The following is a 16,951-nucleotide window of genomic DNA, read 5'->3' as shown; positions in this document are numbered from 1 at the left end:
GGAGACTTACTGAATAGCTGTAAGCTACATAACTCACCTGTGCAGAGTGATTTGAGCCTGTGTCCCATCTTTCTTCTCCTTGCCTATCCAACCCTGGAGGGAGGCTGGGGCTGAAGGCCATGAGGTCGGCCTTGGGCGGCCCCTCCCCAGAGCACACCCGGTGCCGCCTCTGCTGAGAGGACGACCAGCTGCCCACAGCGCTCGAGCACACCAGCGCAGGCTTCCCCGGCCCGCACGCGCCCTCTGCGGCCGGCGCCGAGCAGCGCAGCGCCGTGTACAGCAGCAGCGTGAGCACCAGCAGGCTGGACACTGCGCAGATGGCGATGATCAGGTACACGTTGACGTCCACCAGCGCCGCCGCGCCGCCCGCCGCGCCCGACGCCCCCGCCGCCGCCGCCGCCATGGCCGCCCGCGAAGACGTCTTCAGCGCCTGGCCGCTGTCCACCAGCGACACCAGCACGGTGGCCGTGGCCGCCAGCGGAGGCTCGCCGTGGTCCCGGACCAGCACCAGCAGGCGCTGGCGCGGCGCGTCCGCCTCGTCCAGGGCGCGCGTCGTGCTCACCTCGCCCGTGTACAGGCCCACGCGGAACGGGCTGCGCGCGCCGCCCGCCGCCGGCTGCAGCTCGTACGACAGCCACGCGTTGTAGCCCGAGTCGGCGTCCACGGCGCGCACCTTGGCCACCACGTGGCCCGCGCCCACCGACCGCGGCACCAGCTCGCTCGCAGACACGCCCGCGCCGCCGCCGCCGCCGCCGCCGCCGCCCCGCGAGCCCGCGGCCGCCCCCGCGGCGGGCAGCAGCGCGGGCGCGTTGTCGTTCTCGTCCAGCACGAACACCTGCAGCGTCACGTTGCCGCCCAGCGAGGGCACGCCCGCGTCGCGCGCGCTCACCTGGAAGCGCAGCACCTCCAGCTCCTCGTGGTCCAGCGGCTGCAGCGCGTACACCTTGCCGCTCTCCGCGTGCACGGACACGTAGCTCGACAGCGCGCGCTCGCCCACGCGCCGCTCCACCAGCGAGTAGGACACACGCGCGTTCTCCTGCGCGTCCGCGTCGCGCGCAGACACCGTGAAGATGTGGCTGCCCGGCGGGTTGTTCTCCTTCACGAACACCGTGTACTCGGCCTGCGCGAACGTGGGCGCGTTGTCGTTCACGTCCGCCACCTCCACGGACACGCGGACCGTGGCCGACAGCGGGGGCGAGCCCCCGTCGCGCGCCGTCACCTCCAGCTCATAGGCGGCCACGCTCTCGCGGTCCAAAGCGCTGTCCAGCACCAGCGAGTAATAGTTCTTGAAGGTGGACACCAGCTTGAAGGGAGCGTTGGGCGTCAGGGAGCAGGTCACCTGTCCGTTGGCCCCAGAGTCGCGGTCGGACACGCTGATCAGGGCGATCACGGTGCTAGGCTGAGCGTCCTCTCGCACAGGGAGGGACAAGGAATTCAAGGTGACTTCGGGGACATTATCGTTGACATCTAAGATTTCTACCCAAACTATGCAGTGACCTACCATCGGCGGAATCCCCTTATCTGTGGCCAGTGCTTCAATTTCATAAAACTTATTTTCTTCGTAATCTAAAGTTCCATTGACCCTCATTTCTCCACTATTTTCATCTAGTGTAAATAAGAATATTCCATTAGGTTTAATTGATATCAAACTGTATGTTACCTCTCCATTGACTCCTTCATCTCGATCTGTGGCGTTTAATTTTATGACAAAAGTTTCTTTGGCAGCGTTTTCCAGCAACCTTACCTTGTATTCGGATTGATCAAACTCCGGGTCATTGTCGTTAACGTCCAGTATGCGGACTAAGAGCTGAACAGTGCCCGTGAGCTCCGGTTTCCCCCCATCTGTAGCTGTCAGTAGCAAATTAAGTTCCGGAGCTTTTTCTCGATCTAGAGACTTCCTTAGTACAAGTAATAGTCTTTTAGTCGGCTTACTACTTGCTGGTAATTCTAAAGAAAAATACTCATTTTGACTTAGTCTGTAGGTCAATAGAGCGTTCTCTCCAATATCCGCATCCGAAGCTCCCTCTAGCGGAAAACGTGAGTCTGGTTGCTTTGATTCAAAGATCTGCAGCCTTTGTTCTCGGTGAGAGAACACGGGAGGATTGTCGTTAATGTCCTTCACCTCCACCTCCACGTGGAAAACCTGCAGCGGCTGCTCCACGATCACCTCCAGGTGGATGCCGCACGCCGCGCTCCGCCCGCACAGCTCCTCGCGGTCGATCCGAGAATTCACAAACAAAATGCCATTCTGCAGATTCACCTCCAGAAGGTCCCCGCGGCCCTTGGACGCCACGCGGAACAGGCGCGGCACCAGCTCCGCCAGCTCCAGCCCCAGGTCCTGCGCGATGCGGCCCACGAAGGTGCCGTGCTTGGCCTCCTCGGGGACCGAGTAGTGGAGCTGCCCGCTCCCCAGCTCCCAGGCGGCGAGCAGCAGCAGCCAGAGCAGCAGGCCGCGAGTGCATAACTCCCCTCTCTGAGGACTCAACATCGCCCACAGTGGTGATCTCCAAAGCAAGATTCTTCACATTTACAGCATCGGCCTTCCACCTCAAGGATAAAAATCGTGCTGCATTTTTAAGATGGTTGAAAGGATCTTTCCACAGTAGCATCCGGCATGATGGAGTTGTTCTGCGTGGTGAGTGCCTGCCGCTGTTCCGCACAACCTCTGAAAAAACTCTTTCCACCGAGTGAAGAGCGACACCTTGTGCCTGAAACTGTGAGTGTGCACACTACTGGCAACAAGGTGATCGTGTAAAGGGAATTGTAAAGAGGGGGGAAATGTTATACATTTAATACCGTATTCTGAAATAACGTTTCCAAAATGCTTATTTAGGGACGAGTCCAACTTGTAGTCATGATAGATCTGATAGAAAATATGTGGAAACCATTGTTTATTTCCTGATTAACGTTAGTTTTAATTTCTATCTTTAGAGTTATAAAATTGTCCTTTTACTTGCCTACATACACATTAAATGAGAAATGCTTTCAGTCTATGGATAGCATTTGGAAATAAGCGTTAAGCACTGCCTTTAAGGTATTGTTCGTCATGCAAAAATATGAGTGCATTTTATTATATTTAACAGTCAGTCACCCTTGTTGCTTTGGCTACCAGGAAACTGAAAGGCAATTCGGAAGGTTAATAATAGCAACTCGTTCCTCCTCACATTCTGCACATTGTGTTCTCATCTACATGGCCTTCCCTATCTACTCCTGTTTTCTCCAGTTCTGTTTCTCTCTTGTGTTTACATTTAATTTTCTCCTTGTTGCAAGCCACTTTGTAGCCATTGAAAACAATAAGAAAAGGAAAATTTATATTTTGAACTAGGGAAGTTTAGAGTATAGACGTCACAAAGGAAAACATTAACGTAGATTACATTTCCATTTGACAGGTGTAATTTCTGATTTAAATCACATTACATTGCTAGTAATACAATATGACATATCAAAATAACACGTATGGATTTCAGTCAATAGAATGAAAGCAGCCTTTTTCAAATACAGAATGAATTTCAATATCTTTCAATGAAATAAAATGACCATAGTAATCGATGACATACTGGTATTTCCAAGTGATCAAAATTGATTTCTTTAATCTAGTATTTGGCATCCTTCAAACCTAGAACTGAACAAACCCCCAGGAATCACCTTTCAGCTAAAACGGTAGAAAGACCTATAAAGTGAACCCAACCTCCCATGCATAGACTACTCAGAACAATCAATCATACAAGACCAAAAAAGGCAACATTTAACCAATAGCAAAGCCCAGAAGGAAGGAAGCAACAATAAAGAAGGATGAATGGAATTGGTTACCCCTGGCAGGAAGTGTGGAGAATGTGGTTACATGGAAGGGATTGAAAATATTGTCACAAAGGGAAATGTCCATAAATTTCTGAATGTGAAATCAATTTGCTTTATAAACTTCAACAGAAATGAGATTTTAATTTTTTATTTGAAAAGTGAAAGGAACAGGCACATCACATTTACTGACACTGAAATCTGTTATGCACCTGTAAAATAATACGGCCTCTGAATCAAAATATAGCATGAAGCCAGGTTACACTAGATTTAACATGATATTCGAAGCACTTTGGGCTTATTTAGGACAAAAGGAAACAATGGGTGGAGGGAGAGTAGGCTGAAAAGGGGAACAGATTACAAGGAACTGATTACATGTGAACTCTTCCCTGGCGGATGGACAACAGAGAAGTGGGTGAAGGGAGACATCAGACAGGGCAAGATATGGCAAAATTATAATTTATAAATTATCAAGAGTTCATGGGGGAGGGAGCAGCAGCGAGGGAGGGGGAAATGAGGAGCTGATGCCAGGGGCTTAGGTGGAGAGCAAGTGTTTTGAGAATGAAGAGGGCAACGAATGTACAAATGTGTTTTACACAATTGATGGCTATATGGATTGTGATAAGAGTTGTATGAGCCCCTGTATTGGACAGGGTTCTCTAGAAAGACAAACCAGATTGCTAGTAATTACATATAAATATATTTATAAAGATAGATATATAATTCAAGAAATGAACCATTAAATTATATACAGATAATACAAGAAATTAACAGTTAAATTATAAAGCAGTGAGACACTAGCAGTCCTTTAAGGCTTGAGAGCTGCCAGTTGCCAGTCCCCTTCTGTAGAGAGAGCTGGGCTATATATACTCAGGCAGCAAACAGCAAGGCAGGTCCCCAACTGTCATCAACTGTCAGTCCCCAGCTCCAGAGATGAACATTCCAATCATGTGGACTTAAAGGGACCTCAACTTACAGCGACACAGTCCACAGGCTAGGCATCCCACAGGTAGTGTACCCCTCTGCCCTTCAGTTAATCCTACTTGTGTTTATTGGCCAGGCTGGCACAATAAACTATAGCAGCCCCTAATAAAATGATTTTTTAAAGGAAACAGTGGATATCCAGCACTTCATTAACATTGAGGATTGAGAGATTAGATGCAATATGGGATCTGTAAAGGTAGAGAAATGAACATGAGAAAGCTTACTCATGCAAGATGATGATTCATTCATAATTACTTTCTGTTGAACCTAAGTCATTTTTTAAAAGTGTGATCCTTCCTGTGTATGGCCTACCTTTTAAGTTTGGCTAAGATGTTTCAGATGTGACCATCTCACAGTCCCTGACATCTGTGCTTTCTTGGAACTCATCTTAAGGGTGGGTCTGAGATCTGTCTCTTGCCTAAAAGGTAATTGATTAATGGCAAGGTGGTAGTCAGGTGCCATCGAGTTGGCTCCGACTCATAGCGACCCTATGTACAACAACAAAACACTGCTCTCCTGCATCGTCCTCGCAACTCTTATTATATTTGAAGCCATTGAATCAGCCATTGTGACAACTGATTTTGTTGAATGTGTCCCTCTTTTTCACTGCCCTGCTACTTTACTAAACAAAATGTCCTTCTTCAGGGACTGGTCTCTCTTGGCAACATGTCTAAAGTATGTAAGACTAGGTCACACCATCCTTGCCACTAAGGAGCATTCTGGCTGTACTTCCTCCAAGGCCGATTTGGCAGTTCATGGTACTTTCAGTATTCTTTGCCACCACCTCAATTCAAATGCATCTATTCTTTTTCTGTGTTCTTTATTCAATGTCCACCTTTCACATGCATATAAAGCAATTGGAAATACCATGGCTTGGATCAAGTAAACCTTAGTCTTTAAAGTAACATCCTTGTTTTCCAGCACTCTGAAGAGGTCTTGGCAGCAGATTTACCCAATGCAATATGTTTGATCTTGACTGCTGCTTCCATGAGCATTAATTGTGGACCCAAGCCAGACGAAATCCTTGACATCTTCAATCTTTTCTCCATTTATTACGATGTTGACTATTTGTCCAGTTGTGAGGATTTTGCTTTTCTTTGCATTAAGTTGTAATCCATACTGAAGGTTGCAATCTTTTATCTTCATGAACAAGTGCTTCAAGTTCTCTTCACTTACAGTAGGCAAAATTGTGTTGTCTATATATCACAGGTGGTTAATAAGCCTTTCTCCCATCTTGATGCGACGTTCTTCTTCATATAAGTCAGTTGTGTTGATAATTTGCTCAGCATACAGATTGAATAAGTATGGTGAGAGGATATGAACCTGACACACACCTTTACTGGTGTTAAATCATGCTGTATTTGCTTTTTCTTTTTGATTCTTGATCCATGTGTGAACACAATTAAGCATGAGTACAATTAAGAATTCTGTAATGCGCATTCTTCTCAAGTATATCCATAGCTTGTTAGGATCCATCCAATCTGATGGCTTGACATAGCCAACAAAACACAAGTAAACTTCTTTCTAGTGTTCTCTGTCATTAGTCAAGATCCACCTGACATCATCTATGATATCCCTCGTTGCACGTCCTCTTCTAAATTTGTACCTTGTCACTGCAACTATTGTTGGATCTTCAGCAAAATTTTACTTGCATGTGACATTGATGCTATTGTGCTACAGTTTGAGCATTCTTTTGAGTCACCTTTCTTTGGAATGGGTACACACATAGATCTCTTCCAGTCAGTTGGGCAACTAGCTATCTTCTAAATTTCCTGGCATAGATAAATAAGTGCTTCCAGCACTTCCTCAGCCTATTGAAATATTTCAATCGGTATTTCATCAATTCCTTAAGGCTTGCTTTGGGCTAATGTTTTCGGTGCAGCTTGAATGTCTTCCTTCAGTACGATTGGCTCTTGCTCATACTCTACCTCCTGACATGGTTGGATGTCAATGAGTTATTTTTGGTAGTTATTCTACTTATTCTTTCCATTTTCTTTTGATGCTTCCTGCATAGTTCATTATTTTCCCTATAGAATCTTTCGATATTTCAAGTCAAGGCTTGATTTTTTTCCTTCAGTTCTTTCAGTTTAATATATGTTGAGTGAGTTCTTCCTTTTGAATTTTCTAACTCTAGGTCTTTGTGCTTGTAGTTTTTGACTTTTTCTTCTTGAGCTTCTCCTGGAAATGTTCTGTTCAGCTCTTTGACTTCATTATTTCTTCCATTTGCTTTAGCTACTCTATGGTTAAGAGCAAGTTTCAGAACCTCTTCTGACCTCCACTTTGATCCATTCTTTCCTTTTTTAATGACTCTTTGCCTTCCTCGTGAGTGATGGTCTTGCTGTCCTCCCACAGCTCAAGGGGCCTTCTGTCATTTGTGTTCAGTGTGACAAATCTGTTCTTGCGCTGTCTTCTAAAGTCAAGTGGGATAGACTCAAGCTCATATTTTGACTCTATAATAGACTTATTTAGATTTTCTTCAACTTCACCCTGAATTTACATGTGAGCAATTAATAGCCTGTTCCACCATTGTCCCCTGGTTTGGCTTCAGCTTATGATATTGAGCTCTCCATTGTCTAGACCCATAGATGCAGTCCACTTTATTTCTGTGTATTCCATCTGGAGAAGTCCATGTGTAATAAATAACCTCAATATCATTGTTACATTGATTTTATAAAATTTGCAACAAATACTGAAAAACTTTGTGTCTGACAGTTACCAAAAGAATTCTGTGATCCTTGCATTCGAGCTCTATGGATTTTTATGTCCTGCTGGTGGACACCAACCACTAGTGTCCTCTTGCACAACTTTATTTCTCAGAGATATTTAAAAAGCCAAATCAATCTTCAAGCCATTCTTAGAAACTCAAGAGGTCCTTCCAAATTGCTTTTGTTGTTATACGTCATCGAGCTAGTTCTGGTCCACTGAAACTCCCTGTGCAGCAGAACAAAACACTGCCTGGTCCTGGGCAATAAGATCAAGTGTTATGTTTGAACCCATTGTTGCAGCCACTGTGTCAACCTATCCCATTGAGGAGCTTCCTCTTTTTTCTGAACCTCTGCCAAGCATGATGTCTTTTTCTAGGAAGTAGTCTCTCCTGACAACATGTTCAAATAATGTGACAGAAAGTCTCCCTTCAAAAGAATGTCCTGGCTGTGCCTCCTCCAAAATTTGTCTGTGCTTCTAGTGCATTCCATATTTACATCCAACACCACAGTACAAATACATCGATTCTTCTCCAGACTTCCAGCTTCCACATGCCTATAAGGTGGTTGACATTATCATGGCGGGGTCAGGTGCATCTTAGTCCTCAAAGTGCAACCCTTGCTCTTTCACACTTAAGAGAGGCCTTGTGTGGCTGATTTGCCCACTACAATGTCATTTGATTTCTTGAGCGCTCCTTCCATGAATGTTGACTGAGTCTAAGTAAGATGAAATCCTTAAGAACTTCCATATTTTCTCTGCTTATAATAATGAAGTCTTTTGGTCCAGTTGTGAAGTGTTTGTTTTTTCTTTCTTTCTTTATATTGAGTTAAAATCTGCTTTGTTTATTTCCGTTTGTAAGTGTTTCAAATTCTCTTTGCTTTCAGCAATCCAAATTAAGCCATATGCATGTTGCAGGCTGTTAATAGACCTTCCTTCTCTTCTGATGCTGCTTTCTTTGTCATGGGGTGAATGTAGTCTCTCAGACTTTTTGCTCAGCATACAGATTGAATAAGTGTAGTAAAAGGATACGACTCTGGTGCACACTTTTCTTGATTTTAAATCATACACTATCCCCATGTTCTGTTTGAACAACTGCCTCTTGGTTTAAGTACAGGCTCTAATTGAGGACAATGAAATATTCTAGAATTCCCATTCTTCTCAATGGTATTCATAGTTTGCTATGATCCAAACAGTGGCATTTCTTTGCATAGTCAATAAAACATGCATAAATATCTTTCTGGTCTTCTAGGCCTTCATCAAAGCTCCAGCTGACATCAGCCATGATATCCCTCATGTCCAGCACTCGACTGAATCCAGTTAGAATTTCTGACAGATCCTTGTCCATAGACTGCTGCAACCATTTTAAAATTATCTTCAGAAAAATTTTACTTACATGTGAAATTAATGATATGATTCAATAAGTTCTGCATTCTATTGGCTCACCTTTCTTTGAAATGGGCACAACTATGGATCTCCTCCAATTTATTGGCCAGGTAGCTGCTGTCTTTCATATTTCTTGGCAGACACTAATGAGTGCCTCCAAAGCTATATCAGTTTTTTTAAAACATTTCCATTCTTTTCATTAATCCTTCATCTTTGTTTTTTGATAATGCCTTCTTCCTTCAATACCATTGGTTCTTGGTTATATACTCCCTTTTGAAATTGTTAAAGGCCAATCAATTATTTTTGGTGTAGTGGTTGTATATCCCTTCCATCTTCTTTGGGCACTTCTTGCATTGTTCAACATTTTGCCTAAATAATCCTTCAATAGTTCAACTCAAAGCTTGAAATTTTCTTCAATTCTTTCATCTAGAGACATGCTGAACCTGTTTCTTTTAGTTTCCTAACTCCAGGTCATTGGACATTTCATTATAATGTTTTTGTTATGTCATTTCAAGCTGGCTTTTGAAAATTTCTGTTAAGCTCTCCCAAATGATCAGATCACCTTTGTACCAGTCAATATTGAACCACTCAACATTGGATTAATGAAATTCTATAACTTTCTCTGTGATGTTCACTTGCTTTGTTGTGTCTTATTCAAGTATACACAGTTATCGGATCCCAAATTATTTGTTCACTTGGCACAAACATCTCAATCACCAATGATACTGAGGAAGCTTGAATCATTGAAGATCTAGACATGTCAAAAATATTTTATTGAAATATACATGTAAAATGGTCTTTGAGGCAAGCAATACTAGAAACATTTCTTCAATTATTTGACCTTAGGTAGGACCACAGAAATAATCATATTGCTTTGTGCATTTTTATTGTAGGTGCCATTAAAATGGTTCCAACTCATATTGACCCTGTGTACAACACAGGTCCTGTACCATCCTCACAATTGTTGCTTTGATTGAGCCGATTGTTGCAGCCACTGTGTCAGTACATTTTGTTGAGGGGCTTCCTCTTTTTCCGACCTACATTACCAAGCATAATTCCTATCTCCAGGGACTTGGTCCCTTCTAATAACTTGTCCAAAGTGCTTGAGATGAAGTCTTGCCACCCTCAGTGTGAAGGAGCATTCTGGTTGTAGTTCTCTCAAGATAGAGTTGTTTGTTCTGACCGCCTGTGGTCCATCCACTAGTCTTCATCAACGCTATAACTTAAATGCAGCTATTCTTCTTCAGTTCCTTTATTTTTGCCCAATTTCCACATGCATATGACGTGACACCACGGCATTAGGCAGAAGCTTCTTAGTTTTCAGAAATTTTCTTAGTTCCTTTGCTTTTAACTGTTTGAAGAGGTCTTTTGCTGCAGATTTGCCCAATGCAATATGTTGTTTGCGTTCCTGACTACTCTTTCCATGGGTGCTAATTGTATCCAAATAAAAATGAACTCCTTCACAATTCCGTTTTTCCCTCTGTTTATCATGACGCAGTCTATTGGTCCAGTTGTGGGATTTCATTTCTTTGAGTGAAGCTGTAATCCATGCTGAAGACTATCGTCTTTAATCTCCATCAATACATACTTCAACTCCTCTTCACTTACAGCCACCAAGGTTGTGTCATTTGCACATCACGAATTGTTCTCATGAGCCTTCCTCCAATCTGATGCTTCACTCTTCTTCCTGTAGTCCAGTTTCTCTAATCATTTCCTCGGCTGATTTCAAAACACGTTCTTTTTGAACGACTGCCTCTTGGTTTGTGTGCAGGCTCCACATGAGCACAGTAAAGTGCTCTGGAATTCTCATTCTTTTCACACCACTGCTGTCAAGGTTTTTCAGCTGATAGGGACCCTACATACAGCTTCTGAGGCTGTAAATCTTTCCAGGACCAGAGAGCCTCCTCTTTCCCCCTCAAAGTGGCTGGTGGGTTTGAATCCTGGGCCTTCCATTAGCACTCCGACATAGGCCCGACAGCACTGCGAGGGTTCCTATTCTATAACAACCTTATTATAACAACTGTGTTACAGCCCACACCATTGGATGCCTTTGCTCAGTCGATAAAATACAGGTAGACATCTTTATGATATTATTTACTTTCTGACAAGATCCATCTAATACCAGCAATGTTATCCCTCATTTCATTTCTTTCTCAAATCCAGCTTGAATGTCTAGCAGCTCTCTGTTGATGTGTTTGCTGCAACCATTTTTCTACCTTCAGAAATGTGATATTGAGGATATTGTTGGATACTTTTTACATTATGTTGTATCACCTTTATTTATATTGGATACAAATATGTATCTATTCTGATCACCTAGCCTAGTAACTTTCTTCCAACTTTCTTGGTACAGATGAATGCTTCCAGCACTGCTTATACTTGTTGCTTACACTCAACCAAAATACTATCCTTATTCATAGCATATATATGAGATCATTTAATTTATCACTTGGCTTTAGTATTCTGCAAGATCATAGAAGACAACCAAACCCACTGGCCTCAAGTTTATTCCAATCCATAGGAAAACCATACAGGGTTTCCAAGACTATAAATTGTGTATGGGGCAGACAACCTCATCTCTCTTGTACTAGAAGACAACAGTCTTCTGACATTTCTCAGACAAGAAATTATTCTTCTTACTTACACTTCCAAAACCAGTCCATAGTCCTCATAAGGTAAGTCTGATTTTAGTGAATATGTAAATAATTCCTTCCATGTGGCATTGATTAAAATAAATAGCAGTTATAAAATATTTTAAGAAAAAACATTCCACATTAAAGTTTAATGCCTATCTCAGTTTGGACATTGTACAAAATCAATGATGGCTAATGGTGAGATATAACAAGTTACCCATACATAATTTTTGCATGATTCTCCCAGCCAAGACTATGCTTGAACAGAGAAAAGACTTACTGAAGCAAACTCTAGAATACAGTAGATAACATAATGGTACTGGAAGCTGAGAAATATGCAGTTGAAGCCATGTCTATCAGGTACTTTCTGGGTGGCACTAGGCAAGACAGATATTTATCAAGGCTTCTCTTTTCTCATATTTTCTCAGAGTTGTGTGTATTTTGCAAGGAATGACAAGGATAAAGTGAAATAAAGTATGTTAAGCTTTGAGCACCATGTTTAATAAATAAAAATAGCTCAAGCAATGGTGAATTGTTACAGTTGGTTACGAATGTTGACTTTTACACTACAGGTTTGGAGAAAGACTAAAATGAAGAAACTAATCCTTCATATTATATGATTGACATCCCCACGGTTCTAAAAACACATAGTGTACAAGTACTCTGGAATCCCATAAAGAACAGAAGTCACAAGAATATGGTGTTGGGACAAAAAGTAAACCTTTTGCATCAAATGATCAATTCTAAAATGCTCTATATCATGGTCACCAGGTAGCTCATGGTTGCCTGTAACCCCAGGTTCTTATGCTTAAATTTCTTAAGGCAGTGTCATTTTGAAGACCGTGAAATTTTGGTGTAATAGCATCAGTATGACAATTAGACATAGATGTGAAGAGTCTCTTCAACTGAAAGCATAAACAAATTTTCATACCCTAAAATGTTTCCATACAGCCTCATGCCAACCACAAAGAATTTTGTATGCAAATTACTGACACCCAAGGTAATTAAAACCTTTCAAATTACACCAAATCAAATAGACGAAATCCAAACGCACTTCCCTGGAGCTGATGCACACTCACAGGACAGGGTACAACTGCTGGTACGTTTCTGAGATTGTAACTCTCAGAAGTAAAAAGTCCTGTCTTTCTCCCACGGAGTAGATGATGATTGTTCAACTGCTATCCTTGCAGATTCCAGCCCCAAATGGAACCACTACACCAGGAAGGTTCCCAAAGAGGTCAATAAATTAAAATGGAGGAAAGAAGCAACGGATTCAACAACTAAGAAAACCAGATATTGTATTCCAAAACAAAGAACTATGTTACCTATCCGAGGCAGTTGGAGACAATAGAGAAAATGGGCTTGAATTTTTTAAAGCATGGGATTAAAGGAAACAAGTAAAACAGTAGCGATAATGCCCCAACTGAAACTCACTGTAAATATCTCAAAAATACACCATTGTTTAAAAAGAAACCTATTTCTTAATAAGGCGGACTCAAACCAGCCTTTTATATTAGCAATGGTTAAACTTATTGATTATAAGACAGGAATGTACTCGTGTTCATTTTAATCGTGAATAAAATACTTCGTAAATTATAGGAATTTTGAATAACTAAATAGAATAAGGAGTTGAGAACCCCAATTGTGTCAGAGTGGAACTGAGTTCTGAAGAGTTTGTAATGAATGATTGTTCTGAACTAGATTGCCAGACCTTACTTCTAAAACTTTTATAGGTGAACTAGAATTGACAATATGTTGACTAGCACCAACCACGGTAATTATGTCCACCACCCAAGTTCTTCACATCATTAACAATAACAGACAAGAAATGCATCACAGAATCATTTTACTTACATTCCTGCAAGGATCCTCTTGGTCTCCATTGTTTCCAGAACATGAATCTGGTGGTAGGCTGGGGCTGAAAGCCATGAGGTCGGCCTTGGGCGGCCCCTCCCCAGAGCACACCCGGTGCCGCCTCTGCTGAGAGGACGACCAGCTGCCCACAGCGCTCGAGCACACCAGCGCAGGCTTCCCCGGCCCGCACGCGCCCTCTGCGGCCGGCGCCGAGCAGCGCAGCGCCGTGTACAGCAGCAGCGTGAGCACCAGCAGGCTGGACACTGCGCAGATGGCGATGATCAGGTACACGTTGACGTCCACCAGCGCCGCCGCGCCGCCCGCCGCGCCCGACGCCCCCGCCGCCGCCGCCGCCATGGCCGCCCGCGAAGACGTCTTCAGCGCCTGGCCGCTGTCCACCAGCGACACCAGCACGGTGGCCGTGGCCGCCAGCGGAGGCTCGCCGTGGTCCCGGACCAGCACCAGCAGGCGCTGGCGCGGCGCGTCCGCCTCGTCCAGGGCGCGCGTCGTGCTCACCTCGCCCGTGTACAGGCCCACGCGGAACGGGCTGCGCGCGCCGCCCGCCGCCGGCTGCAGCTCGTACGACAGCCACGCGTTGTAGCCCGAGTCGGCGTCCACGGCGCGCACCTTGGCCACCACGTGGCCCGCGCCCACCGACCGCGGCACCAGCTCGCTCGCAGACACGCCCGCGCCGCCGCCGCCGCCGCCGCCGCCGCCCCGCGAGCCCGCGGCCGCCCCCGCGGCGGGCAGCAGCGCGGGCGCGTTGTCGTTCTCGTCCAGCACGAACACCTGCAGCGTCACGTTGCCGCCCAGCGAGGGCACGCCCGCGTCGCGCGCGCTCACCTGGAAGCGCAGCACCTCCAGCTCCTCGTGGTCCAGCGGCTGCAGCGCGTACACCTTGCCGCTCTCCGCGTGCACGGACACGTAGCTCGACAGCGCGCGCTCGCCCACGCGCCGCTCCACCAGCGAGTAGGACACACGCGCGTTCTCCTGCGCGTCCGCGTCGCGCGCAGACACCGTGAAGATGTGGCTGCCCGGCGGGTTGTTCTCCTTCACGAACACCGTGTACTCGGCCTGCGCGAACGTGGGCGCGTTGTCGTTCACGTCCGCCACCTCCACGGACACGCGGGCCGTGGCCGACAGCGGGGGCGAGCCCCCGTCGCGCGCCGTCACCTCCAGCTCATAGGCGGCCACGCTCTCGCGGTCCAAAGCGCTGTCCAGCACCAGCGAGTAATAGTTCTTGAAGGTGGACACCAGCTTGAAGGGAGCGTTGGGCGTCAGGGAGCAGGTCACTTGTCCGTTGACCCCAGAGTCCTGGTCAGAGACGCCGATTAAGGCAATGACGGTGCCTTCCTGAGCATCTTCTCTGACTGGGAGAGACAAAGATGTGACAGCCACCACAGGTGAATTATCATTTTGGTCCAGGATTTCCACTAGGATGGTGCAGTGACCAACCATAGGTGGGGTTCCTTTATCTGTTGCATCTACATGGATTTCATAAGTCCTAGTGTCCTCGAAGTCTATACCACCATGGACTCTTATCTCTCCCGAAGTTTCATTAATTAAAAATATTCTTCTTATATTGGATGGGACCAAAGAGCTAAATGAATATACCATTTCCTTGTTTATTCCTTCATCTGCATCAGAAGCATTTAGTCGTATTACTAACGATTGGTTCACTGGATTTTCATATATTCTAACTTCGTAAACAGGCTGGTCGAAGACTGGGGCGTTGTCGTTGGCATCTAATACCAAAATCTTCAGAGACACAGATCCAGTCCGTTCAGGTTTGCCTCCATCAGTTGCAGTTAGTAATAATTTAAGCTGAGGATTTTCTTCGCGATCCAGAAGTTTTCGCAGAACAAGAGATGGAAATTTACTTTTGTCCTTTTTGCTTATGATATCAAGAAAGAAAAACTCATTCGGACTGAGTTTGTAAGTAAGCATTGCGTTCTCTCCAACATCAGCATCAGATGCGCCTTCTAGAGGAAATCGAGAGTCAAGCAGGCGAGATTCCGGTATTGCCAGCTTTTGTTCCGTTACTGAGAACACGGGAGGATTGTCGTTAATGTCCTTCACCTCCACCTCCACGTGGAAAACCTGCAGCGGCTGCTCCACGATCACCTCCAGGTGGATGCCGCACGCCGCGCTCCGCCCGCACAGCTCCTCGCGGTCGATCCGAGAATTCACAAACAAAATGCCATTCTGCAGATTCACCTCCAGAAGGTCCCCGCGGCCCTTGGACGCCACGCGGAACAGGCGCGGCACCAGCTCCGCCAGCTCCAGCCCCAGGTCCTGCGCGATGCGGCCCACGAAGGTGCCGTGCTTGGCCTCCTCGGGGACCGAGTAGTGGAGCTGCCCGCTCCCCGCCTCCCAGGCCACGAGCAGCAGAAAGGAGAGCAACAGATGTGGAGCTCTCAGATCACTTAGTCTAGAAACCATCGTACCTTTCTCCTGTTTAATAGGTTGAGGCCGCAGTCTTGAAGAGCACACAACACTCGGAATATCCTTTTAGGTTGCTTACATTCAATCTTCTCGAAATGACAGAAAATTTCCTAGTCCTTTTGAAACAGCGCTTTCTGCCTTTGTTCTGAATCTAAAAATCCATTTTGTGGAAGGCAGCGACATCCAGTGGCTTACCGTGTAAGTGCAACTTGGTGAGTTTAACAACTCGTTACTTTTACTTTTTGGTCTGAATATTTATTTTTATTTCTATTAGCTTTTCAAGGTTCACAGTGTGTCTTACGATATGTGATTATAATCATTGAGAATCCTAGATTCGACATTTTCTTAGAGCCAACTCACAGGAAAACACTACCCTCCCCAACCACATAGTTATCATTGAAAGAATTTCCAAATGTCTTCTTTGCAGTGTCCTACTGAGTCGAGTAGTATTTTGTGGGGAACAAAGTTTAGATCTCCTTAAATTATAATACTGTATTTCAATTTTCTTTGTCATTGTTTTGCGATTTAAAACACAGTAATTCACATTACTCTCAGGACAGGAATTCTATTTGCAACTCTTACGTTTCAAACATCACTAGACTGTAGGTCTCAATATCAGACATTTTTCTGTACTAACTACCATGATCTAATTTATTGGCAATGCGACTAAAAATTATTTAACTTTGTTTCGCTTTTCTCTTCTATAACACTGGTATAAAATGCATGACATATTAAGAGATTATGATAGTATCTTTTAAAAAGCTTTATATATGGTAAGTATTCTGAGGCCTCAATTTGTCCACAATCATGTTTTCATAAAGTTCTAGATTAATATTAAGTCCTGAAATTCAAAAAATGATCACCAATGAATCTTATAATTCTGCAATTCTACTACATCAATGTTGAGGATCTGTGGCTTCTGGTTTTTTTTTTAATGGAAAAATTATGCTTGGAGAAATCAGTCATGTGTATAATATGCACATTACATGGATAAAAATTATCTTGTCATACTAAATAAAATCATTTATAATTTCATGTTTTCTACTTTCAGAGATAGCGGCTTTCATGTTTATTAGCTTTTAAAACACCCAGAATATATATAATAGTTTTATCAATACCAGTAAAGTTCATTTTTCACTCAAAGGTCTACAAAA

General features: G+C 44.6%; 1 protein-coding gene across 6 annotated transcripts in view; it reads right to left on the bottom strand.

Annotated features, from left to right (window-relative positions):
- The window catches only part of LOC142439374 (protocadherin alpha-C2), a 255,834-nt gene that overhangs the window by 192,511 nt on the left and 46,372 nt on the right, over positions 1 to 16,951 (bottom strand). The window contains exon 1 of one of the 6 annotated variants that reach the window (XM_075541690.1): positions 13,353 to 16,318. The exons of 4 other annotated variants lie outside the window; for them this stretch is intronic. In XM_075541690.1, the coding sequence (XP_075397805.1) occupies positions 13,353 to 15,794 (2,442 nt within the window). In that variant the 5' untranslated portion in view covers positions 15,795 to 16,318. Of the gene's footprint in view, positions 1 to 37; positions 2,790 to 13,352; positions 16,319 to 16,951 lie in introns of those variants that run through there. One more of the 6 variants, XM_075541689.1, reaches the window with a different exon arrangement.

The sequence above is a fragment of the Tenrec ecaudatus genome, chromosome 2 (assembly GCF_050624435.1).
Source record: "Tenrec ecaudatus isolate mTenEca1 chromosome 2, mTenEca1.hap1, whole genome shotgun sequence".
NCBI classification, from domain to species: Eukaryota; Metazoa; Chordata; class Mammalia; order Afrosoricida; family Tenrecidae; genus Tenrec; species Tenrec ecaudatus.
This window is presented reverse-complemented; position numbering and strand designations above follow the sequence as displayed.